Source organism: Rattus norvegicus, chromosome 1 (assembly GCF_021556685.1).
Source record: "Rattus norvegicus strain SHRSP/BbbUtx chromosome 1, alternate assembly SHRSP_T2T, whole genome shotgun sequence".
NCBI lineage: Eukaryota > Metazoa > Chordata > Mammalia > Rodentia > Muridae > Rattus > Rattus norvegicus.
In genome coordinates, this window is record NC_141534.1 from 194,486,721 (window position 1) to 194,509,179 (window position 22,459).

General features: G+C 47.1%; 2 protein-coding genes across 3 annotated transcripts; one reads left to right on the forward strand and one right to left on the reverse strand.

Moving 5' to 3' along the window:
- Nucleotide 1: 1 nt before the first annotated feature.
- On the forward strand, nucleotides 2-18,295 carry Kctd13 (potassium channel tetramerization domain containing 13). Of its 2 annotated transcripts, NM_198736.1 has the most exons (6): nucleotides 2-422; nucleotides 1,755-1,924; nucleotides 13,587-13,676; nucleotides 13,773-13,825; nucleotides 14,823-15,018; nucleotides 17,527-18,295. In NM_198736.1, the coding sequence occupies exons 1-6, from the start codon at nucleotides 179-181 to the stop codon at nucleotides 17,761-17,763; spliced, it is 990 nt and encodes a 329-aa protein (NP_942031.1). In that variant the 5' UTR covers nucleotides 2-178; the 3' UTR covers nucleotides 17,764-18,295. The 2 variants fall into 2 exon arrangements, 1 of the variants encoding a protein (NP_942031.1); XR_015686594.1 differs by lacking the exons at nucleotides 13,587-13,676; nucleotides 13,773-13,825; nucleotides 14,823-15,018; nucleotides 17,527-18,295 and adding an exon at nucleotides 3,613-4,903 and having other exon boundaries at nucleotides 4-422; nucleotides 1,755-2,180.
- A 124-nt stretch (nucleotides 18,296-18,419) lies between these two features.
- On the reverse strand, nucleotides 18,420-22,354 carry Asphd1 (aspartate beta-hydroxylase domain containing 1). The gene is made up of 3 exons (NM_001400023.1): nucleotides 20,684-22,354; nucleotides 19,230-19,343; nucleotides 18,420-18,680 (listed from the first exon to the last, which is right to left on the reverse strand). Exons 1-3 carry the CDS (start codon nucleotides 21,540-21,542, stop codon nucleotides 18,571-18,573), a joined length of 1,083 nt encoding a protein of 360 aa, NP_001386952.1. The 5' UTR covers nucleotides 21,543-22,354; the 3' UTR covers nucleotides 18,420-18,570.
- Nucleotides 22,355-22,459: the final 105 nt, after the last annotated feature.

The window sequence follows — 22,459 nt, forward strand, 5'->3', positions numbered from 1 at the left end:
GCCAGCTTCCGGGTGGAGAGAGCGCGCGATGGGGCGGCTGGTGGACGTAGCAGAGTAGCGGCGGCGAGTGGGCGTGTGCGCCGAGCGGTCGGGCGCCCGCGCAGGAGTCGCGGGGTCTCAGGGAGCGGGTCCGGGGCGCGGAGAGAGCTTCGACTGTCACCCGCGTCCGCTCACTGGCATGTCGGCCGAGGCCTCTGGCCCGGCGGCGGCTGCGGCCGAATGCCTGGAGTCCCCTAACCCCTCAGGTGTCGAACCTGGCTCCCCCTCGTACAGTCTGAAGCCCCTGACCCCGAACAGCAAGTATGTGAAGCTGAACGTGGGCGGCTCGCTGCACTACACCACGCTGCGCACCCTCACGGGGCAGGACACCATGCTCAAGGCCATGTTCAGCGGCCGCGTGGAAGTGCTCACAGATGCGGGAGGTATGCGTGCCGCCGGTACACGTGCTGCCCTCCAGCCCCCAGTTCATTCCCGACTCCCTCGTCCCATCTTAATCTTTTCCTAATTCAAAATCTCTCTCTTTGCCCAATCCTTTATTTCCAGCAGTAACATCTGCCAAGCGCTCAGTTGCCGATTATCGGGTCTTCCCTTAGTTCTAAAAGCCAAGGAACCAGTCCTACTCGAGCAGCACCCTTCAAACACCTTTACCACTTACTTCCCACTGCCCAACCTTTTGTTTGCCTCTCTGCAGTAGAACCGCCAGCAGGTAGCCTCGAGAACTGAAAGATTTGATCTGTCTCTAACTCAAGTGCCAGCACTCTCTAGGAATCATCTATAAATGCATATATGTGAAAAGAGAAGGCTGCTCTGGGTTTGTCAGGGACCTGAGTGAAGGGCGCAGCTCTTGACAGGTGAACCTTAGGAGTGTTGCCTTTAAATTGGGAACCCATTTATTATAGAATAGCTTTAAAGGGAAGGGTTTAGCAAAGATGAAAGGAAACAATTAGCAGGTGAAGTTCAGCTTTCAGGTACTGAAGATGAAAATCCACTTATTTGATAAGTATTGTGAAGCATCAGTTAGTGTTAGAGAAAGTTTGGTAAAGGGATCTGATCACCCCCCCGGGGGGGGTTTGGGGAGGGCATTGAGTAGGGATGATCAGTAAGCAAGAAAATTTCATGCAATCAGAGTAAGTTCTTGGTATTCCAAGTAATATTGTTACTACTTTATCGTTGTGAATTAGAGGATTGAAAGTGGACATTTTCATTAGGTGAGATGGTTAAAACTAATACAAGGGGTTAAATGTGTTCATAAGGTAATTTGGTGAGAATTTCTCCGTGGTAAGCTGGGCTTGGTGGCACCTGCCTATACTATAGTGCTCATGCTCAGTCTGGGCTACATAATGAGATCCTGACTTTACGTCCCTGTGCTGAGAGCCTTCTGACCATCCACCAGATTTGGGAGCGAGCTCTGTGGCAGGTGTATGTATGATACACTGGAGATGTGTGAAACATTGGATATGGTAGAGGTATAAAACAGATAAGTATTAGGGGTTTTTTATCTTTGTTGTTGCCTCCCTGCCCCCACAGGATTTCTCCCTGTAGCCTTGGCTGTCTTGGAACTCACTCTGTAGACCAGGCTGGCCTTAAACTCACAGAGATCCACTTGCCTCTGCCTCCTAACTGCTGAGATTAAGGGGTGGACCACCAGGCATATATAAGTTTTCTTATGGCTTTGCCATCAGTTTTCTAAGAATGTATTAGCCCGAGTGCCCCCAGCAAACCATTTTTCCTTTTGCCTTTTCCCACCCCACCAGGTTGGGTGCTGATTGACCGGAGTGGCCGACACTTTGGTACAATTCTCAACTACCTGCGGGACGGGTCAGTGCCACTGCCTGAGAGTACCAGAGAACTGGGGGAGCTGCTAGGTGAAGCCCGATACTACCTGGTACAGGGCCTGATTGAAGACTGTCAGCTGGCGCTGCAGGTGAGAGTCCCCCCCTCACCTTCTTGGTCCCTGTCCTCCTATCCAATAGATAGCTATTGCAACAGAAGAGAGATATGGCCCAGAGAGCCTCACTTAGACTGGATTTGACCCCTAGGCTTTTGGGATTTGGGGGGAGCATAGTCCTCGGCAACATGCCTGCTGCTTGAGGCAAGGTCAGTTCTACCTGGTGTCCAGGCTATTGTCAATAGAAATGCCTGCTTGGGGGTGGGGTGGGGGCTGAAGACATGGCTCAGGAGTTAAAGCACTGGCTGATCTTCCAGAGGTCCTGAGTTCAATTCCCAACAGCCACATGGTAACTCACAACCATCTGTAATTCAATCTGATTTCCTCTTCTGGTGCGTGTGAAGACAGAGCATACACACACACGATATGTTTATATATATAAAATCATAAAGAATTACCTGGTCTGTGCTTGCAGCTGTTCCTGTTCAGCGTGTTCATTCTCCCCTGAATGACATTCTCACAGAACCCCAGTCTATTCTCTCCTTGCTCAGAAGTCTTAAGTAGCTCTCTAGGCCAGCAGGGGAATCTCAATTTATATAATTTAAGTTTTCGATTTCTTATTACATTACGTGTGTGTGTGTGTGTGTGTGTGTGTGCGCACACACACACACACACACACACACACACACACACGCCCACGCCTATCTTCCAACCCTCAGGGGTTTTTATTTTTAGGGCTTTTTCAAACAGTGAGACTCTTCTGGAATAAAGTGTTATACAGTAGAGCCATACTCCATCAGCAAGGCTGGGGCTTCCCAGGCCTCCCCACCTGTGCTGCTATACTTGTGTGGGTTCTAGGAATCCAGGCCGGCTCTGTGGTGCCTAGTACTCTTGAACCAGTCAGTTCCATTCTCTAGCTTTCTGTTCTCATGTTCCAAAAGATAAGTCAGAAAAATAAATACAGTGTGGTAAGTTTTAATCAACTCTTTTGTTGAGGGTTATTGTATAACACAGTAGTAGATTGTAAGCTGTGGTATCTTGAATGCCGGTTGTAAGTTAAGTGGAGACTGAACTACTTTTCTCTCAGGGAATACTTATTGGTTTTAATTTTTTATTGTGTTTATTTACTTAATGTGGGAATGCGTACAAGTGAGAAGGAACCATAGTGTGTATGTGAGGGTCAGAGGATAACTCCCTCCCTCTCAGTCCTTTACTTCCAGCAATAACTAATAATTATTCCAGATGCCTTCTTCCTACCATACCATGGGTTCTAGGGATTGAACTTAGGCCTCCAGGCTTGTTAGCAAGCTACTGAGCCACTCACTGGCCTGATTATTGGCACTTGAAATCTGAAAGGGCAGAATTCTTTTGAATAGTATATATATTTTTTCAAATTTACCTATAGCCCATAGGGAAAAAAGTTATTTTGTCCTTGTATAATTCAAAGCATTTTGTGAAAGAGTGCTGTTAATAAAATGTCTCTTAATATATCATTCCTTGCCATCTCCTTCCCCTCTCTCTAATATTTGAGACACATTATACTTATTTTATGACCCATTAAAGAGTTACCATGTAACAGTTTTTAAAATATTGAATTAGACTTTTTTTTTTTTTGACTTATTTATTTTATGTATGCCACTGTCTTCAGACACACCAGAAGAGGGCATCAGATCCCATTACAGATGATTGTGAGTCACCACGTGGTTGCTGGGAATTGAACTCAGGACCTCTGGAAGAGCAGCCAGTGCTCTTAACTGCCTGAGCCATCTCTCCAGCCCTGAATTAGATCTTTTTTAACATATAATTTTGAAGTGAGTGGCATGTGCCACATGTGTGTGTGGACAGCTTTGGAGAATGGATTGAAGGGGAGATCAAACTCAGGTTGTCAGGTTCTGCCTCCTTTCCTCTCTGAGCTATTGGACTCGCCCTGAGCTAGACCTTGGAAGTACAGTCCTTAGTTATTTTATCTTACACACAGGGTCTAGCCATGTAGCCCAGGTTGGCCTTGATCTCAAACTCTTCCTTCGTCAGCCTCCTGAATGCTGGGATTTCAGGTGTACATGTCTTAACTCTGCTCTGTAATTGAAGTTGACCTATTGCCTTTCCATCCCTGCTAAGTCAGGAGGGATTTTGCTGTTGCCTTGTCAGTATATATTGTACCCTTGGTTAACATACAAAGATACAAAGGAACATTAGGGATGCTTTTAAGGCCACTCAGAAAGTGAGTGCAGTTTCAGTTCAGTTTATCTGATTCCCTAGTGTAGTGCTTCCTTCCCATGCCCCACCCCAACTTCTTCCTAACACCCCCCACCCCCAGCAGCTCCACGTAGTCCTCAGGGCATGCCAGAGCATCTCTGGTCTAGGCAAGTCTTTTCTATTTCAGTTTTGTGTCCCCTCCTCTCCTATTCCCAATCCCTTGTCCATCTCCTCCAACTCTACCCCTCTCTAATCCTAAGGTGTTGGTACATATACTTGGATTATTGCTCTTCCTTTGAGGAACTAAAGCATCTTTGCATATATGCTTTTTGTATGTATTTGTTTGTATCAGTGTTACTTAGCTGTGGTCTTGGTGCTGTTTTTCACTCACTACTTCTTGCAGGATCCAATCACACTGTCTGGACTGCTGTGCAGGAGTCCACCATTTTCTCACCAAATTTTATTCATGCATCCTCCTGAGTTTGGAGTTTGCTTTCTCCTTTCTGCTTCTACAAACAGTGTTATTGTGGGCATCCTGTATGTGTGCCCTTCTGGTCTTATTGAATTTCTTAACAGTTGTAGCTTGAGAATTAAGAGGCCAATGGATGCATGCCAGCCAGATTTCAGTAAATGTGGTCAGAGTATTTTCTCAGATGGTTACACTGCTTTGTGCTGACAGGAAACCTCATTCTGGCTTCAATCCTCAATAACCTTGCCGTCCTCCATCTTTCTAACTTTGCCATGCGGATAGGTGTGGGGTGATCTCATTTGACTTTGCTGCTTCTCATTACTACTCAGGTCGAGCATCCTTTCATATTTATACACTCGACTTTTTAAAGCCCCTTTCTGCAACTGCTTTACATATTTAACAGATTTTCTACTCAGTTTCTTTTTTTTTTTTTTTTTTTTTTCGGAGCTGGGGACCGAACCCAGGGCCTTGCGCTTCCTAGGCAAGTGCTCTACCACTGAGCTAAATCCCCAACCCCTTCTACTCGGTTTCTTATGCTCTTATTGCTTAACAGGAGATCCTTGACTATTTTAGTTTAGTTCCTAGGAGAATTAAACCATGTTACATAGTAGCATGTATTACACGGCCTCTAAGGCATGTGTCAAAAAAGTTGGCTTTTCCAGCTGGGTGTGGTACTGCCGTCCTTTAGTCCCAGCACTCCGGAGGCAGCGGCAGTAGGACGGTAAGTTCAAAGGCAGCAGGAATTACATAGGAACTGGGCATAGTGGCACACACCTTTAATCTCAGCCTTGGGGAGCAAGAGGCAAGCTGATCTCCAAATTTCAGAATAGCCTGGTCTACAGAGTAAGTTCTAGGACAGCCAGAGCTAGCTATACAAAGAAACCCACCCTTCCCTCCCTCCCTCCCTCCTTCCCTCCCTCCCTCCCTTCCTTCCTTCCTTCCTTCCTAAGAGAGTTACATAGGGAGATCCCATGTCAAAAATCCAAAATCTTCAATTTTTTTTCTGGCTTTTGAGGATCAGGTTTAGATATTGTTGGTATTTTCTCTCAAGATGTTACTTGTCTATGGAATAGAGGTATGTGCATGTGTTTTGTTACATTTTATTCATATTTGTGTGTGGGTATGTGTGTTCTACAGTATGACTTGTGGGTGTTAATTCTCTCCTTTCAGCATGTGTGCCCCCATGACCAGACTCAGGTTGTCAGGCATCTTTATGTGCTGAGCCATCTTGCTAGCCCAAGATCCTTGAATTTTTAAATTACAAAAGCCGTTTGTGTGTAGGTGTTATGTGTGGGTATGTGCACATCTGTGCATGTGTGTACAGAGGCCAGGGGTTAACATCAAGTGTCTTCTTACGTCATACTCCACATTGTTCTGTCTGGTGTGTTTGTTTGTTTGCTCGGAGACAGGGTTTCACTTATTGTTCTAATTACCTGGAACTTGATGTGTAGGCCAGAATGGCCCCGAGTCCACCGAGACCTGCTTCTGCCTCCTGAGTGCAAGGATTAAAGAGTATGTTCAGCTTCCACCTCACTTTTTGAGACAGGGTCTCACTGAAACTGGAATTCACTGGCGTGGGGTAGGCTTTCTGGCCAGTGAGCTCAAGGGATCTACCTGTCTCCACTATGCTCATGATGGGATTACGATGTGTCATGGGCCTTTCACATGGATGCTAGGAGTCTGAACTCAGGGCCTCATGACTGTACAACAAGTACTTTGACTGAACCACCTCTCCGGCCCCACCACATTATTTTTAGAGAAGTATTATCAGCTATAGAAATTTAGGAAATGAATCACCAAAAAAATAAAGCATCAAATTTTTTCAGGTTTTTGTGTGTATGTGTATGTCTACTCACTAAAATTCAGCCATGTTGTATGTATTATTTTGTATACTTTCTTTGACATTGTTAATGATTTATATCTTTCTGTGTCAATAAAATTTTACTCTAACATCCAGGGCATATGTTCCAGTTTCTCTAGTTTTGCTGAAATGTGTTGAACAGTTCACTTAGAGTTGAGCTTCACATTGTGTCTGCTATGTTCAGCAAGTGTCTTCCGAAACAGCCTGGTTTTTTGTTTGTTTGTTGTTTTGCTTATAAAGCTTAGTTGTTAAAAGCCATTTCCTATAACAATGGTCTGCTTACCAAAGTTGCTTGATTGCTCAGTTCTGATGTCATTTGGTTCAAATCCTAATATATCCCAGATTTGCTATAAATTAGGCCATAAATTTAAAAGTTTGATTGGTTCAGTTACATCCTAGAAGGTGTAGTGTATTTCATACTGTATTACATCAACACACCATGATGTTGCTAATATGACTAATGATGCTCAGATTTGGTCCCTGAATTCAGATGATAGTTGAGTCCTCCACTGTATTTAGATTTCCTTGTTGCTAACTATAAATTCATCTGTGTGCTATTAATTTGCACATTGTGCAAAAGACAGTTGCCTGTCAACAATAAACCAATTGGTAGTTCTTGCCTGAGTCAGTAATTTACTAGGGTTATGGAATAATTATAGATTTAGCATTTCTTCAGTCTTCCATGGGGTCATTTGTAAAGTCCTGCTTTGCGCTATCAACTGAGTAAGTCTTGTAGTCAAGACAGCATTTTCTCCTAACAGTGTATGTAACCATTGGTGGGGGAGGAGGGTTACTTATTTATTTCCTATCCTATTTTTTTTATTAGCTTTATAATTTTACATACATATCTTTTTATATATGGACTTTTAAAAAGATTTTGTGTGTGTCTATTTTGCCTGCATTGTGTATATGTATACTAATGCATGCCTGGTACATCAGATCCCCTGGAACTGGAGCTATGAATGGTTGTGAGCTGCCATGTGGGTGCTGGAAACCATACCTAGAGCCTCTGCGAGAGCAGCCATCTCTCCAGCCTCTCATATATGGACATTTTAATCTCAGTGAAGCTCACTTTTGTAAATGTGAACTATGAAGGGATTTAACTCTTTTGTTCCTCATTGAGTAACTTTGTTTTCAGGGTACCATCTATTAAACAGTTTTACTTAAACAGATACCTAGTATCTAAAAATGGCCACCAGTGACTTTCGCCTCCTTTAGAATTGGGCTCTTGTTTAGTCCCCCAACACTGAATAGAACTAACTCTGCCAACCATATTGTAGAGAGACATTGTGTAACTGTAAAGTCCGTCTCAAGTGGTTGCTGATTCTTTACCCCTACCTCCCCATTGCCAAGATCTCAGGTACGCACCATTACCCTCAGCTCCAATGTGTGACTTTTGAAATTAGGTCATACAAAAGAATAGCTTCTGCCTTGTGGACCTTTCACTCTGGTAGCAAGCCATTATATGAGGAACCCAAACAGCTCTTGGGAAGTCTCCCTGGTGAGGAACTGAAGCCTTCTGTCAACTGATTCCCACCAAGTGGGCCAACTTTATCAGAAGCAGATCCTCTAGGCCTGGTCAAGTATTCAGATGATACACTTCTGGCCAGCATCTCATATTGTTTGTAGTTTTGAAATGAGGTCCCTAAATGTACCCCAGTCAAGCCTTGAATTGAGGCTCTTCCTCCTTTCACTTCTTGTAGACTGGGATGACAGCATGTGCTATTGTGGCCAACTGTGGCCATCAGCTAAACTAGTTCATGAGAGACTGGTTTGGTGTGAAGGTCTGACCCACAGATTTCAGAAGGCACCAGCAAGTGACCATTGTTGTGTAGCCTGCTGTGTCTCTAGTAATTTGTCATCAAGAGGTAACACATTGTGCAATGGCTTTCAGACACAGCAGAACAGATATATGCACAGAGACTATGACAAGTACAAGTCCAAATCAGACAAAAATTCAGGCACAAAAAAGGGGAAAGGAGTGAGAAGACCCCCTCCTAACAAGACCTTATTTGCAGCAGATACTTCTGGGAAAGGGAAAATTCATGTTCTCCAATAGAGTGTCACTGGGTATAGCAACCATTTCAAGGTGTCCAGGAGTAGATGGCCAACACAAAACACACTCCATACTTTTTGGTTTGGTATTTCTGTCCTACTGATTTCCTTCCTTCCTTCCTTCCTTCCTTCCTTCCTTCCTTCCTTCCTTCCTTCCCTTCTTTCTTTCTTTCTTTCTTTCTTTCTTTCTTTCTTTCTCTTTTTGTTTGTTTATTTGTTTTCAGACAGGGTCTCACTATGTATCCCTGGCTATCCTGGAATTCCTCTGTAGACCTCAAAGTTACAGAGATCTACTTTCCTCTGTCTCCTAAAGTGCTTGGATTAAAGGCATTCACAGTCACCACCCAGCTTGGTTTTCTTTCTTTTTCTTTTTAAATTTATTTTATGTGCATTGGTGTTTTGCCTGCATGTATGTCCATATGAGACTGTCAGATCTTGGAGTTTCAGACAGCGGGGAGCTGCCATGTGAGTGCTGGGATTTGAACATGTCCTCTGGAAGAGCATTCCCCTTAATTGCTAAGCCATCTCTCCAGCCCCCCCCCACACACTTTGAGAGAGAGGGAGGGAGGGAAGGAGGGAGAGGGAGAGGACCTGGGGAGGATAAAGAATATGATCAAAATAAGGGGGCTGGAGAGATGGCTCAGTGGTTAAGAGCACTGACTGCTTTTCCAGAGGTCCTGAGTTCAAATCCCAGCAACCACAGGGTGGCTCACAACCATCTGTAATGAGATCTGGTGCCCTCTTCTGGTGTGTCTGAAGACAGAGACAGTGTACTTATATATAATAAATAAATAAATAAATCTTTAAAAAAAGAACATAGTTTAAAAAGATTTAATAAATGGTGTGGTAGTGGTCATACCTTTAATCCCAACACTTGGGAGACAGAGGCAGGTGGATTTCTATGAGTTCAAGGCCAGACTGGTCTACAGAGTAAGTTCCAGGACAGCCAGGGCAACACAGAAAGACTCTGTCTCAAAAAACAAAATAGAAGAAACTTAATAAATTAAAAAGGACAACAAATTGTGTATTCTGGGGTGTGGGTGTTTATGCAAAACCACAAGTGTCGTGCCTTTAATCCCTTTAAGCACTCAGAAAGTAGAGCAGGCAGACCTCTGTGAGCTCCACACCAGCCTGGTTGGTCTACAGAGGGAGTTCCAGGACAGTCAGAGCCATGCAGTTTCTTATTGCTTATGCTGGTGGTGGAGAGAGTAAGCTAAAGGAACAAACAGTGGAACAACAAAGCCAGGAGCTGTTTACACATTCCCAAGCTTTCCAGATAATGCATACAATGAACAAATGGTTTCCATGCAAAGATTAAATACAGAACATCCCCAGGAAAATGTCGTTAATTCAAGAATGTGCTTGTGAAGTCCTTTGTTCAGACCCCAGAAGTCCCCAGAGAGATCCCAGAGAATCCTTCAGTTACATGCTAGCCCTTTTGTTTTCTAGGCAGGACCTTCCTTTGGCAGCACAAGGCTCATCCTCCTATGAACTTGACTGCAGGAATGTGCTCTACATTCTCCCAAATAACAGCTGCTGCTGCTGCTGCTCCTCCTCCTGCTCCTGCTCCTCCTCCTCCTCCTCCTCCTCCTCCTCCTCCTCCTCCTCTTCTTTTTTTCTTCCTTTTTTTCTTTTTCTTTTTTTTTCCTTTTTTTTAAAAGACTTATTTATTTATTTATTTCATGTATGTGGGTACACTGTCACTGTCAAACACACCAGAAGAGGGCATCAGATCCCATTACAGATGGTTGTGAGCCACCCTGTGGTTGCTGGAATTGAACTCAGGACTCCTGGAAGAGCATTCAGTGTTCTTAGCCCCTGAGCCATCTCTCTAGCCCATAACAGCTCTTCTAAGAGGCCTAAGATTGCACTGTTCTGGTGGCACACCCTTAATCCCAGCACTCAGAGGCAGAGGTCTCACACTGAGACCCAGTCTAATAAAAATAAAAGTTTAAAAAAGGCAGTTTAGGATGTAACCTCTCAACAGCTTATTTTCAAGCCTAAAGCAGTCAAAAGTTCTTTTCAAAAAGGGGTGTGTGTGTGTGTGTGTGTGTGTGTGTTTCTCTTAGAACATAAGACCTAAGCTTAGACCATAAGCATTTAAGACATTATTAGCAGGGACATCACCTGCATGGACTTAAAGGAGCAGCCATAGCTGAAGTGTAAGTGGGCTTTGGACAGTCGAACTCATGCGTGTGGGAAGCAGCAGGCTGAGGAAGCTGGGACTGTGGATATTTCTTGGGAAAAGAATGATGCTTCTGGGCACCGGAACTGTGAGACTCACACCTGGTCAGGGGTGGGCAACAAAGCTGCCTAGTGTTGTCCGAGTGACTTACGGTGACCAGTGACTTCTGAGTGCCTCCTCTTTCTTTACCCTCCCTGCCTTTTGAACAAGAGTTTACTAAGTGGTTAAGTGGAAGAGACAACATGCCTGTGGTTCATAGCTCTTCAGCTAGGAGAAAAGTCCCTCCATGAGCTGAAGTTGATGAACTCTACCCAGACGGCCTCATCCCATCCTGAATCTGGCTTAGATTTTCTGTACTTCTGAGACTTGGACAATCTTGGGAGCAATGAATTAAAGGAACCAACTTTGAGACAGATCCCAGTGACTTAAGGCAGATGAAGCTAGTCATAAAGGACAGTGAGCCATCTGTTGTCCATCTTCTCTTCTGCGTTATTTTCTCTGAGAAACCAACTGTCACGTTATAAAGACACTCAGGCATACCTACAGAGAGGTCCAGGTGGCAGAGGTTAGATCCCTCATGCAACAGCCATGTGAATATAGCAGCCGTGTTTCTCAGAAAGTGATCCTAAGAAGCAGATACCTGTAACCCCCTTGTGCATGCCTGTAACCCCCTTGTGCATGCCTGTAACCCCCTTGTGCATGCCTGTAACCCCCTTGTGCATGCCTGTAACCCCCTTGTGCATGCCTGTAACCCCCTTGTGCATGCCTGTAACCCCCTTGTGCATGCCTGTAACCCCCTTGTGCATGCCTGTAACCCCCTTGTGCATGCCTGTAACCCCCTTGTGCATGCCTTCTCGGGAGAACTTGTGCCATGGGGCCTAAGCCACTCCAGAAGAATTCCTGACCCATAGGAAAAGGAAATCATAATAAATGCCTCGTGTTAAATGAAGCTGTGGCATTGGGGCCATTTGTTACACAGCACTCTGCTTCCTGCACTTACTCCTCAGTTCTCAGATGCCACACCTGTTTGTTTCTGGTTCTTTCTCATGCTGTATTTTGTTTTGTTCCTGCACCCAAACTACAGTTTCCATTATTTTTCTTTTTTTTTTTTTTTTTTTTTTTTGGTTCTTTTTTTTTTTTTTTCGGAGCTGGAGACCGAACCCAGGGCCTTGCGCTTCCTAGGTAAGCGCTCTACCACTGGGCTAAATCCCCAGCCCCTCCATTATTTTTCATACAGATAAGTGTATCTTTATGAGACTCACTGCTTCAAAATTGACAGTAATTGCAGACTTCTATGCTTCCATTGATTTTGTTGTTGTTTTGTTTGTTTTGAGGTAGTTTTATTAAGTAGCCTAAGCTGCTTTCAAACTTGATGACTACTTGCCTCTGCCTCCCAAGTGTTTCCATTGCAGGCATGCACATTCCTGGTGTTTTGTTGTTTTTGTTCTGAGACAATCTTGATGCAGAGTCCTTACTAGCTTCAAATTCTGTATAGACCAAGCTAAGCTAGCCCTGTACTTGTGCCTCTGCTCAACATCTACCTCCTGCCTCCTGGGATTATGGATGGACTTATTTTTTTCATCTGTACTTTCTTTGAGAGTTATGTCTAGGCCATTCTCACAGCCCCAAGTTTAAGCAGCCCTCCCACCTCAGGCTCTAGTAGCTCGACCTTAGGGTTACCAGCTACCATGCCTGGCTTTCCATTTAAATATTATACATACATATAAACATATATAAACACACACACACACACACACACACACATGAAAACCTCTTAGCTGGGCATGAGAGCACACACCTTTAATCCTAGTACTTGGGAATCTGAAGCAGGCAGATCTCTAAGGTTAGCCTGGTCTACAGAGTGAGTTCTAGGACATTGCAGGCCACATGGAAAAAACCCTGTCTTAAAAAACTAAATAATAAATAATAATAGCTCTCTCTCTCAAAAAACAATTTCTAGAACTTGTCTCAGAATTGTACCTTTAAAGACAGGCATGCCTCTAACATGTCTCTAAAGGTACATTTCAACATTTGGGAAGCTGAGACAGGAGGATTGTTTTTTTATTTTGTTTGTTTTTGAGACAGGGCTCGTTATGTAGATCAGACTGGTCTCAAATTCAGGGTGATCCTCCTACATCTGTTCCCCAAGTGCTGGGATTAGAGGAATGTGTCACTGTGGCAGCTGAGGCAAGAGACTAATTCAAGCAGTCTAGTAAATTTAATTTTTGAAATGGGTGAGGAGTATAAGTCAGTGATAGAGTACTTGCTTAGTATACCCTCATGGTCCTAGGTTTGACCCCCAGCACTCCGAAGATAAACAACCTCACTGTACTCAGTCATTCAGCAAATGTATACTGATCATCACCTGGACAGTCCTCGGGAAGGTCATACATGTCAAAAACAGACAGACTTAAGAGCTGTGAAGAAAAGGAACCAATACTCTGAGCCTGAGGAAGCTATGTAACTGCACAGGAGTGGAACTGCCCTGTGAGGGTCAGCATGCTGAGTTGTACACAGCTCAATGAAGCACACCCCTGGCAGGCTGACCTGTGCAGCCAGGGAGAGCACAGCTGGGTGCCTACGGAACAGCAGGTTGGGAGGGTAAGGGTAGAGTTGTGGGGAAGGTATTAGCTATATTCAGCCTCTAGTAACCAGGCCTTTGGGTACCTGCTGCCATGCTTGGCCTTTCGTGTTAATTTTATACACACACAAACAGACAGAAATAAACCTCTTAGCTGGGCATGCTAAATTATACACTAGCTGTACCATTCACTGCACATGGTACAGTCAGAGTGGAGTGGAGTGGTCACATCCAGTGAGCTTGGAGACATTGGAGAGTATTTTCAACCCCAAGCAGCTTCACATAGCATTCATTTAAGTGGTGTGAGTGAACACCAGTTGTACTGCTAATCAACTTCCACTTCCTCCCCAGCAAAAAAGGGAGAAGTTGTCGCCACTATGCCTCATCCCGACAGTGACATCACCCCGGGAAGAGCAGCAGCTCCTGGCCAGCACCTCCAAGGTGAGGCCCTGGAGACCCATGGGTTGGACGGTTATGACAGCTACGGCTGCTGTTCTTTGTCTGACTCTTGACCACATCCTTCTGCTTCCCCTACAGCCTGTGGTAAAGCTTCTGCACAATCGCAGTAACAACAAGTACTCCTATACCAGGTGAGCGCTGTGGTCAAGGATGTGTCCATGTATTTTCATGCTCTGCAGAATCCTAGTTTAGCACAGCTCTGCTGTCCCATGGAGGACTGTGGTCATGGAGAGACTACAGAGTGCCTGCCTGTTGCATCCCCCATCCCAGCTGTGCCACCTGTCATCAGTAAATGAGGTTTAAGCTACGCCTGTGATAATGGTTAGCATAGGCTAGTTCCTTATTCCCCAACAGGATTGGACTCAGTGTTGCCTGTTAACTTACTCATACTCAGTGGTCTGAGGACATGTTGGTCTCCATCTAGAGATGATATTGTGGCACCAGAGGATAGAGTAACCTGCCTAATTTTGCTTAGTTAAAATGTGGCAGTGCTGAACTGAGAATAGGACCCCCGTTGAAGGAATCAGAGAAAGAACTGGAAGAGCTTGAAGGGGCTCGAGACCCCGTATGAACAACAATGCCAAGCAACCAGAGCTTCCAGGGACTAAGCCACTACCTAAAGACTATACATGGACTGACCCTGGACTCTGACCTCATAGGTAGCAATTAATAGCCTAGTAAGAGCACCAGTGGAAGGGGAAGCCCTGGGTCCTGCTAAGACTGAACCCCCAGTGAACTAGACTGTTGGGGGGAGGGCGGCAATGGGGGGAGGATGGGGAGGGGAACACCGATAAGAAAGGGGAGGGGGGAGGGGGATGTTTGCCCGGAAACCGGGAAAGGGAATAACACTCGAAATGTATATAAGAAATACTCAAGTTAATAAAAAAAAAATTAAAAAAAATGTGGCAGTGCTGGGGTGCCTGGTGACAGCCTAGTTGAGAGCCTACACCAGGAGCCTCTGTGCTGGGCAGTGATTTGCTCGGCAAATGCTTCCCTTGTGAGGCCTATCGGAAGGAAGCGCCCTGCTGCACAGGACTGGAGTGCTGGGAACATGGGCCCCTGGGCGGGGAGGGGCTGAGGGAAGGAAGACAGTCAGTCACCTAAGGCCTGCTGGCCCCTGGTTCTCAGCACTTCAGATGACAACTTACTGAAGAACATCGAGCTGTTTGACAAACTAGCCCTGCGCTTTCATGGGCGGCTGCTCTTCCTCAAGGACGTCCTGGGGGACGAGATTTGCTGCTGGTCTTTCTACGGGCAGGGCCGAAAAATCGCCGAGGTGTGCTGCACCTCCATAGTCTATGCTACGGAGAAGAAGCAGACCAAGGTCAGAGGGGACCAGGGAGGGGTGGGAAGTAGGACGGAAACCCTGGACAGAGGTTGATCAGCAGGTCAGGCAAAGGAAAGTCTTTGGTGGTTATCAGGGACCAGAGTTCTAGTTCATGGCTATGTAGTTTGGGAAGGTCACCTCATTACCTATGAAATGAGGCTGTTAGATTAGAGAAGGTTCTGTTTTTCTTTGGGGTTGCTGGATCAACTAGTCCATAGGCCTCGCGAAGAGCATGGTTTACTAGTTTGTAGCTTTTTAAATAGCTGTATTTATTTTTTGTGTCTGAGTGTTTTGCCTGCATGTGCGTAAGTATACCACATATGTGCTGGTACCTGTGGAGGGCAGAAGAGGGCATCAGATCCCTTGGGACTAAAGTTAGATGTGGTTGCGAGCAACCATGAGGGGCTGGGAAGTGAACCTGCTCCTCTGTGCGAGCAGCAGGTGCTCCCGACCACTGAGGCAGCTGGCCAGCCTTAAAGCAGGGTTCTTAGTGTAGGCAATGGACAGGGGTCAAGCAGTTTGTAGTTCCCAGAATAGCATGCAGGTTTAGAAGCATGTATGTGTTTTTCTGTATGGAAGGTCCACAAAGCTGAGTCCTGGGCTACATAGTAAAATCCTGTCTCAAAAACTATCCCCTCAAAAAAAGGTCCATGGTTCACTTTGGAACCTCAAAAGGTCCATTACCAAGAACAGTTTTGTTTCTGCAGTGTGGCAGAAGGAACTTAGGATCATGCAGCTAAGCCAGTGCTGTGCCGCCGAGCCACTCCCACAGCCCCTCTGCTACTTCATTTTGTTATGCGACAGTCTTGCTGTGCTGCACAGACTGGCCTTGAACTTGCGATTTTTCAGCATCAGCTTTGACAGCCAGAATTATAAACCTCTTGGGATAAGACAGGCATGTTTATGGTGGCACACACCTTCAGCTTCAGCACTCTGAAGCAGAGGCAGGCTGACCACTGAGTTCTGGACCTGCCAGGCAGCATAGTAAAATTCTGTCATTAAAGAAAAACTAAAACAAAACCCTTAGACCTCCTGAATTTATGCTGTGAATGTGGTAGCCATCAGTGAACAGTTCACAGTCTCCAGGGCTGGAGCGAGGGCTCAGTGGTTAGGAGCACTGGCTACTCTTTAGGAGAACATGGGTTTGATTCCCAGCATACACCTGGAGGTTCACAACTCCAGTCCCAGGGGATTTAACACCCTCTTCTGGCCTCTGGGGGCACTGCATGCAGGTGATGGCACAGACAAACATGGAGACAAAATATCCACCTATATAAAAATTAGTTAAAATTTAAAACTGTCTCAGTACCCAATCTATGTTAGGCATTGCCCTAGACTCCAAACCACAGACACAGTGTGTTGAACAGAATGCAAATCTTTCCTTGGTGGTGTGTGATGAGCAGCCTTTCCTGTTCCCTGTCAGCTAATGAACTGTGCTTTCAAACCCACACCAAGCATTTCTCTTTGGACACATTTGCTTGTGAAATTTCAGTGCAACTGCCTCAGACAAAGTTGGTCAAACTCCCTTTTTAGTTGGACAAAATGCTGTAGTTTTGGGTAGAACACTGTCTGCAGAGAAATGCTATACCATTTTCTTTCCAATGTCCCCTAGCTAATATCAGTCTGATACTTGTCACCTAGTAGAAGTACTAAGAAACATTGATCAAAGGCATGGGATATACCCCATCTTCCAGAAGGCCCCCCCCCCCCCGCAATTAGGAAGATAGGAAGAGGTAGCTTAACAGGAGGGTGTGGTGGTGTAACACCTGTAATTACACATAACTGGGAGGTAGTCTCAGTCATATTAGCTGCCCTCATACAGGAGGATTGCAAGTTCAAGACCATCTTGGGCAACCCAGTGAGACTGTCTTAAAATAATTCAATAATAAGCAATTGAGAGTACGGGTATGGCTCAGCAGTAGACTGGCCCAGCAGCATAAGACTCTGGGTTCATCCTATCCTTTTCAATACTGCCAGAAAGTGCCCCCTCTCCTACTTCTTTTCCCTCTGTGTGTCTTCCTCATTCTGTCTTGGCATATGAGACAAGTTCCTGTCTTGTTGCCACTCCTCATTTTGCTTTCTCTAGCTATCTGCCTCCCTCTTTTGAGTTGGTCAAACACCACATTTCCAGCAAGGATTCCCTACTGAAAGATGAAACTCTCTTGGGAAAGGCCATTCACGTCCCCTTTTCCAGCTTTCTGCATAAAATGTCATCTGATTTAATATCTTAGGGAAAATGTGTCTGTGTTCTCCCCCTAGACTTCCAACATGCTGAGGGCAAGCATTTGTTATTACCACTACATTCCTGATGCTTAGAACAACCCAGGGACAGTGGCAGGTATTTAGGACTTAATAAATGAAAAAAGCATTCCTAGAGCCTGGGAAATGAAGGAAAGGAAACCCTAACTGCCTTCAGGGCCTAGAGGAGAGCCCACAGAGGAGCTGCTGGGAAGTGCTGTGGGACTGGGCCAGAGGTAGGAGCTGTGGGTTGCTGACCTTTTGCAGGTGGAATTCCCTGAAGCTCGGATCTTCGAGGAGACCCTGAACATCTTAATTTATGAGAATTCCCGTGGCCCAGATCTGGCTCTCCTGGAGGCCACAGGGGGTGCAGCTGGAGGTGGTGGGGCAGGCCGAGGAGATGATGAAGAGAACAGAGAGCACCGTGTTCGAAGGATTCACGTCCGCCGCCATATCACCCATGATGAGCGTCCTCATGGCCAACAGATTGTCTTCAAGGACTGACCTTGATCTTCCCCTGCTTTTCTCTTGCTTCTGGGACCTAGTCCCTCTCTCTCTTTGCCCCGGCTCTGCTGGCCAAGTCGTGGGTCTTCCCTCTATCCCCTCATTGCATGATATGTTCAGTGAGCCCTCTCCAGTCATTGCCACTCACTGCTAACCACACGGTACATTCCAGCATTACCCTCTGGTGGGGCTCTTCAGAAAGCCAGTGTCCACCCTCCTCCACAACCTCGTTCTGCCATCTTTCTCTTACCATCTGGTTTAGAATGAGGCAGGATTCCCTTTCCCATTTGTTAACACATTGAACACACGTGTAGAAGGAGACAGTACCATCAACCATACTCCAAGCTGCTTTCCGCCATTGCAACAGAGATCTTCACTCCCCTGCCTCACCATTCTCCCTGCCTCCTTAACTTTGTACTAGGCTGGCCTGGACCTGTACCAGCTCGGCTATCTTCATCTGTTTCATATTATTTATTATTTTAATTTTCTATTAAATTATTGGAATAAAGTTGAGCTGAAGGTCTGCTGCTGACTCTCGGGTGAGGGATGCAGAGACGACTCGTGTTAAGATGCCTGTCTGTTATGTGGTAGAAACATGAGCCCCTTGCCCCAAGCCCTAGCCTGGGATTGGTAACTGGGAAGGAAAGAGTCAGGACTTAGGAGAGGATTCAGAATTTGTATTCAGTGCTGGCTGAGTAAGTCACACCTTCCTGCCCCTCACAGTGGAGAAGAGGTCCTGGCCACCACTTAAGCTGTCCTTGAGTGCAGCCTCACCCCAGCTCAGGTGCTGGAAGGGAACAGCTTCTTTCAAGGGTCTGGTGCGAAGACAAAGTCAAGAGCTTGGCGTTCAGCCCCAGCCACGTTAGGGTGCCAGAGATCCACGATGAAGACCACTCGAGGCCCATCTTCAGGGGATCCTAGGGCACATAGGGATGGAGACAGCAGCTAATACAAGAACTTCTGTGCCAGAATTCATAGCATATACTGAGGAAAGCAAAAGTCAGTACCAGGCCCTCACCAGTGATGTGTTTGTTCCTTAAAGCCAAGGTCTCATCATCCTCCTGGCTCAGCCTCCTGAGTGTCACCATACCTGGCATTTTTTTTTTTCGGAGCTGGGGACCGAACCCAGGGCCTTGCGCTTGCTAGGCAAGTGCTCTACCACTGAGCTAAATCCCCAACCCCCATACCTGGCATTTATAGTGATAACTTTATGGCCTAAAGTGGGTGCCAACTGACAGACATGATAATGTTAAGTAAATGCCTGAGGTCCCACAGCACTAGAGGATAGGAGTACAGATACCCTAGCTCATATGCAGTCACCTAGTAAAGAAGGCTGATGCCCCACAGGTGATTGGAGGAGCTGTGACTTGCCCAAGGCTGTACAGTAAAATGGTGCTGCTGAGAGAAGATTGGCTGGAATTCCTCAGCTCTGGTCACCCAGCCCACCAGAATGTGAGTCCTATTACCATTATGAGCCACTGTATGCAGGAAGGAGTCGTCCACCAGGAGGCAGTGCCCTTCAGCCCAACACTGGGGCTCACCACCAACAACCAGCTCACAACCAGGAGGGATCTTCAGACCTGTGAGGAGAGAATGGCATCCACCACTCCTGCCTATGTTCATGGAGCCTGCCCTCACAGGCCAGATTCTGTGGTCTTCTCAAAGATGGACAGAGAACATTCACCACACTGTCCGTTCTGAAGGATGCTAAGAGACTGGGAAGTCCTGCTGTGAGAAGCACATGTGTCATTTGGAAAAAAAGCTCCCCTGAACAATCTCCTGGACTTAATGTCAGTTCAGTTCCAGAACCTACTGTGTACTGGGCACTTCTCCCATGAAGCAAAACTAATGGCTCCAGTCTGACCCAGGACCTCAGTGGAGCGTGCTGAGAAAATAGCCAGCTCTGATGGCAAACAAGACATTTCAGAAAGTGGCATCTGGAAACGTCCTGAAGACTGGGTAGTTTTCTCAATATTAAGGTTGAAAGTCTAACATGTGAATGGTACCTTGCAGGGAGCAGCTAGAAAGCTAGGGACCAGGGGTGGGGACCAGCTCTGAGGCTGAGGGCTAGTCCCTGAGAAGTCCCAGCTCCCAGCCCCAAGTCCCATAAATTGACTGAGAAGCTACTCTGTAGGAGAAGCTGCTTTGTAGGAGCTCCACATCATGCCTCAAGGCATTCCGTGACAAAGGGGTATGAAGGTAGGCCTGGTAGGAAAAGCAGTGTGCTCCAGAGCATAGGACCCATTTAGCTGGCCACACACAGATTAGGGTAAACTGAAGTCATAATTACTTCTTTCAATCTTTAGAACATTAGAAAGAAAATCTCAGGTTGGTGCTATTGAACACCCCACTAACATTGTTACTTATCAGTGGAGAAGCTAAATGAAGTAGGCCACCTACTGTGCACACCTTCAATCCCAGCACTCAGGAGGTAGAAGGAGGGAAATCTCAGTGAGTTTGAGGCCAACTGATCTCTATTTAGAATTCCAGGCCAGGACTACATTGTGAGACATCCTGTCTTGTAAATTATCTCACTGTACTCCTTAGGCTAAATAAAAAATAAGACCCAGGCTTGCCTCAAACTTGGGATCCTTGCCTCAGTCTCTCAGATGCTGGCATGCATGACCATGCCTTGCTCAAGGCTGTCTCTTTTTACAATTTAAATTTGATTTTCTAACACTGACCACTTACAGTTCAGTGAGGATTTCTTTTAAATTAAAAGGGGGTAGGGTGGTTGGAGATGAAGAGTAAGAGTCAGTGTGGAACACTGCAAGCTACTACTGACTAGTTTGCATGAAAGCAGAACTCAGGAGATCTGGTTGGGGAAGATTCTAAGAAACCATAGTACAGAAAGATCCAATGGCAGAGAAGAAGTGGTGAAGGAGGAAATGTGGAGGATTTGCAGACGGACTATACTCACCCAGATGGCATCTAACTCGAGCATTGGTGGGTCCACAGCGGCCCTCAAGCCGGGCCCCAGGCAGTAGAACGGAAAAGCCAGCATTGCCGAAGGTATTGGCACTCATGAAGCTCCGCAGCCCTCTCAGTGCCCGATAGGCTCCTGGGCACCGCCGGCAGTTGCTGGGTTGGCACCGGCCTGCTTGGTACAGCAGGAGCTGGTAGCACCCAGGGGCCAAGGGTGGGGACCAGCCCCGAGGCAGAGGGGTACTCCCTGAGAAGTCCCAGCTCACAGCTCCGAAGTCCCGCAAAATGGCGGGGAAGCTGCTCTGTAGGAGCTCCACATCATGCCTCTGGGCATCACGTGGCACAAAGGGGGATGAAGGCAGGTCTGGTAGGAAAAGTAAGCCAGGGCGCTGAATGCCCAGTATCCCTGTCCCTCCTGTGAGGCCAGGGCCACCCTGAGCTGCCCGCCTCACTCTGCCCATTCCAGCCCAGGAGTAACGCCTGGCATAGGCCCGAAGCCGCCTGCTCACTAGACCTTCTGCCCTGTGTCCTTCCCCAGGATCCCCAGAGCCCCGTGAGCCAGTCTGAGAGCATACATCAGGCATACCACTAACACCCCCAGCTCTGCTCCCAATCCCCAGGGCCTGCATGTCTTGGGAGCCCAGGCGGTAGCAGTACCAAAGGAACAGAGAAGTGAGGGCTCCGAGGAGCACAGTAAGAACTGAGGAACCTAGGGGCAGTGGCCATGGAAACATGATAGGCAAAGAGGCTCTGGCTAAGAGGCCTGCTGCATCTTGTAGACCCCAGCTCCCTGGTCCCCCCAGTTCTCCACCTGACCCCTCAATGACTGCTTCCTGATTCCCTCCCTTCCACATCCCCACTCCTGTTCACTCCTCCTACAGGACCCCCCAACAGACCTTTCCCTCACTTCCCTCTAGCGCTCTCTCTCCCCCTTTTCTATTTGTCTTCACTCAGGACTCTAGTCCTTTCTTCCTTCTGTGGCCCTCTCTCCTTTCTCCTCCCCTCAGTCTCCTCTTCCTTTCCTCTCTCTCCACCCTCAGTCTCCCAGCTCGTTTCTCCTCCCTCCACTCCAGCCCCCCTTTCCTTATTTACCCCTTCTTTTTCTTTTAGCTTCCCTTAACAACAGCGGTCTCTACTCCACCTGGCCCGCAGCCCCACTCTATAGCGGCTCTTTCTCTTTTCTCTCCCCTTGACCTGTCTTCTCCCTCGACCGGGCCTGATCCGTCCTCTCGAATTCCCGATCTCCTACACACCCCTTCTTGGGCACCCACTCACCCTGACGTCACTCCTTCCCGCAGCCCTCTCTGCTTAGCTACCCAGGACCCCTCCCAGAGGCAGCCGCAGCCCAGCCCTGCACGGGCGGTGTGTGTGTGGGAGACTTCTCTCTGGATTTGCCTCTCCAGACCCCCTCCCCCAGCCCTGGCCGAGCGCCACGTGGGGTACAGGGGCACAGTGCCAACCTCCAGCCGCCCCGCAATGCGAAAAGAAGGGCGGGGCAGACTCGGGGGCGGGGCAAGAGCCCTGACCCGCGCGTGAGGCCGGTGCTCTTGAACTGCAAATCCGGCCGTGGGCCTGCGGGTCCCTGGAGAGGTCGGCCTGTGACACCCCTTTCCCCTAGCTTGGTTAAGCCAGATCCAGCACTGAACCAGACGCGAGTTGGCGAAAACGGCTTCAGCCAATCAAGCCCTTCAAGGCCCGCCCGCGCAGGCGGGACCCGGAGCTGTCCGCGCGCCGAGGTGCTGAAAGGGCGCCCGCTTGCTGAGTGGCAAAG

Excerpts from the sequence above, each read along its gene's own strand:
- Kctd13 (NM_198736.1), top strand. The coding sequence starts at position 179 with ATGTCGGCCGAGGCCTCTGGCCCGGCGGCGGCTGCGGCCGAATGCCTG. Across the intron at positions 1,925-13,586 it reads ACTGTCAGCTGGCGCTGCAG|CAAAAAAGGGAGAAGTTGTC; the intron begins GTGAGAGTCCCC and ends CTTCCTCCCCAG. Across the intron at positions 15,019-17,526 it reads CGGAGAAGAAGCAGACCAAG|GTGGAATTCCCTGAAGCTCG; the intron begins GTCAGAGGGGAC and ends GACCTTTTGCAG.
- Asphd1 (NM_001400023.1), bottom strand. The coding sequence starts at position 21,542 with ATGTGGAAGGGAGGGAATCAGGAAGCAGTCATTGAGGGGTCAGGTGGA. Across the intron at positions 19,344-20,683 it reads TCGAGTTAGATGCCATCTGG|GTCTGAAGATCCCTCCTGGT; the intron begins GTGAGTATAGTC and ends CTCTCCTCACAG. Across the intron at positions 18,681-19,229 it reads GCATACAGTGGCTCATAATG|GATCCCCTGAAGATGGGCCT; the intron begins GTAATAGGACTC and ends TATGTGCCCTAG.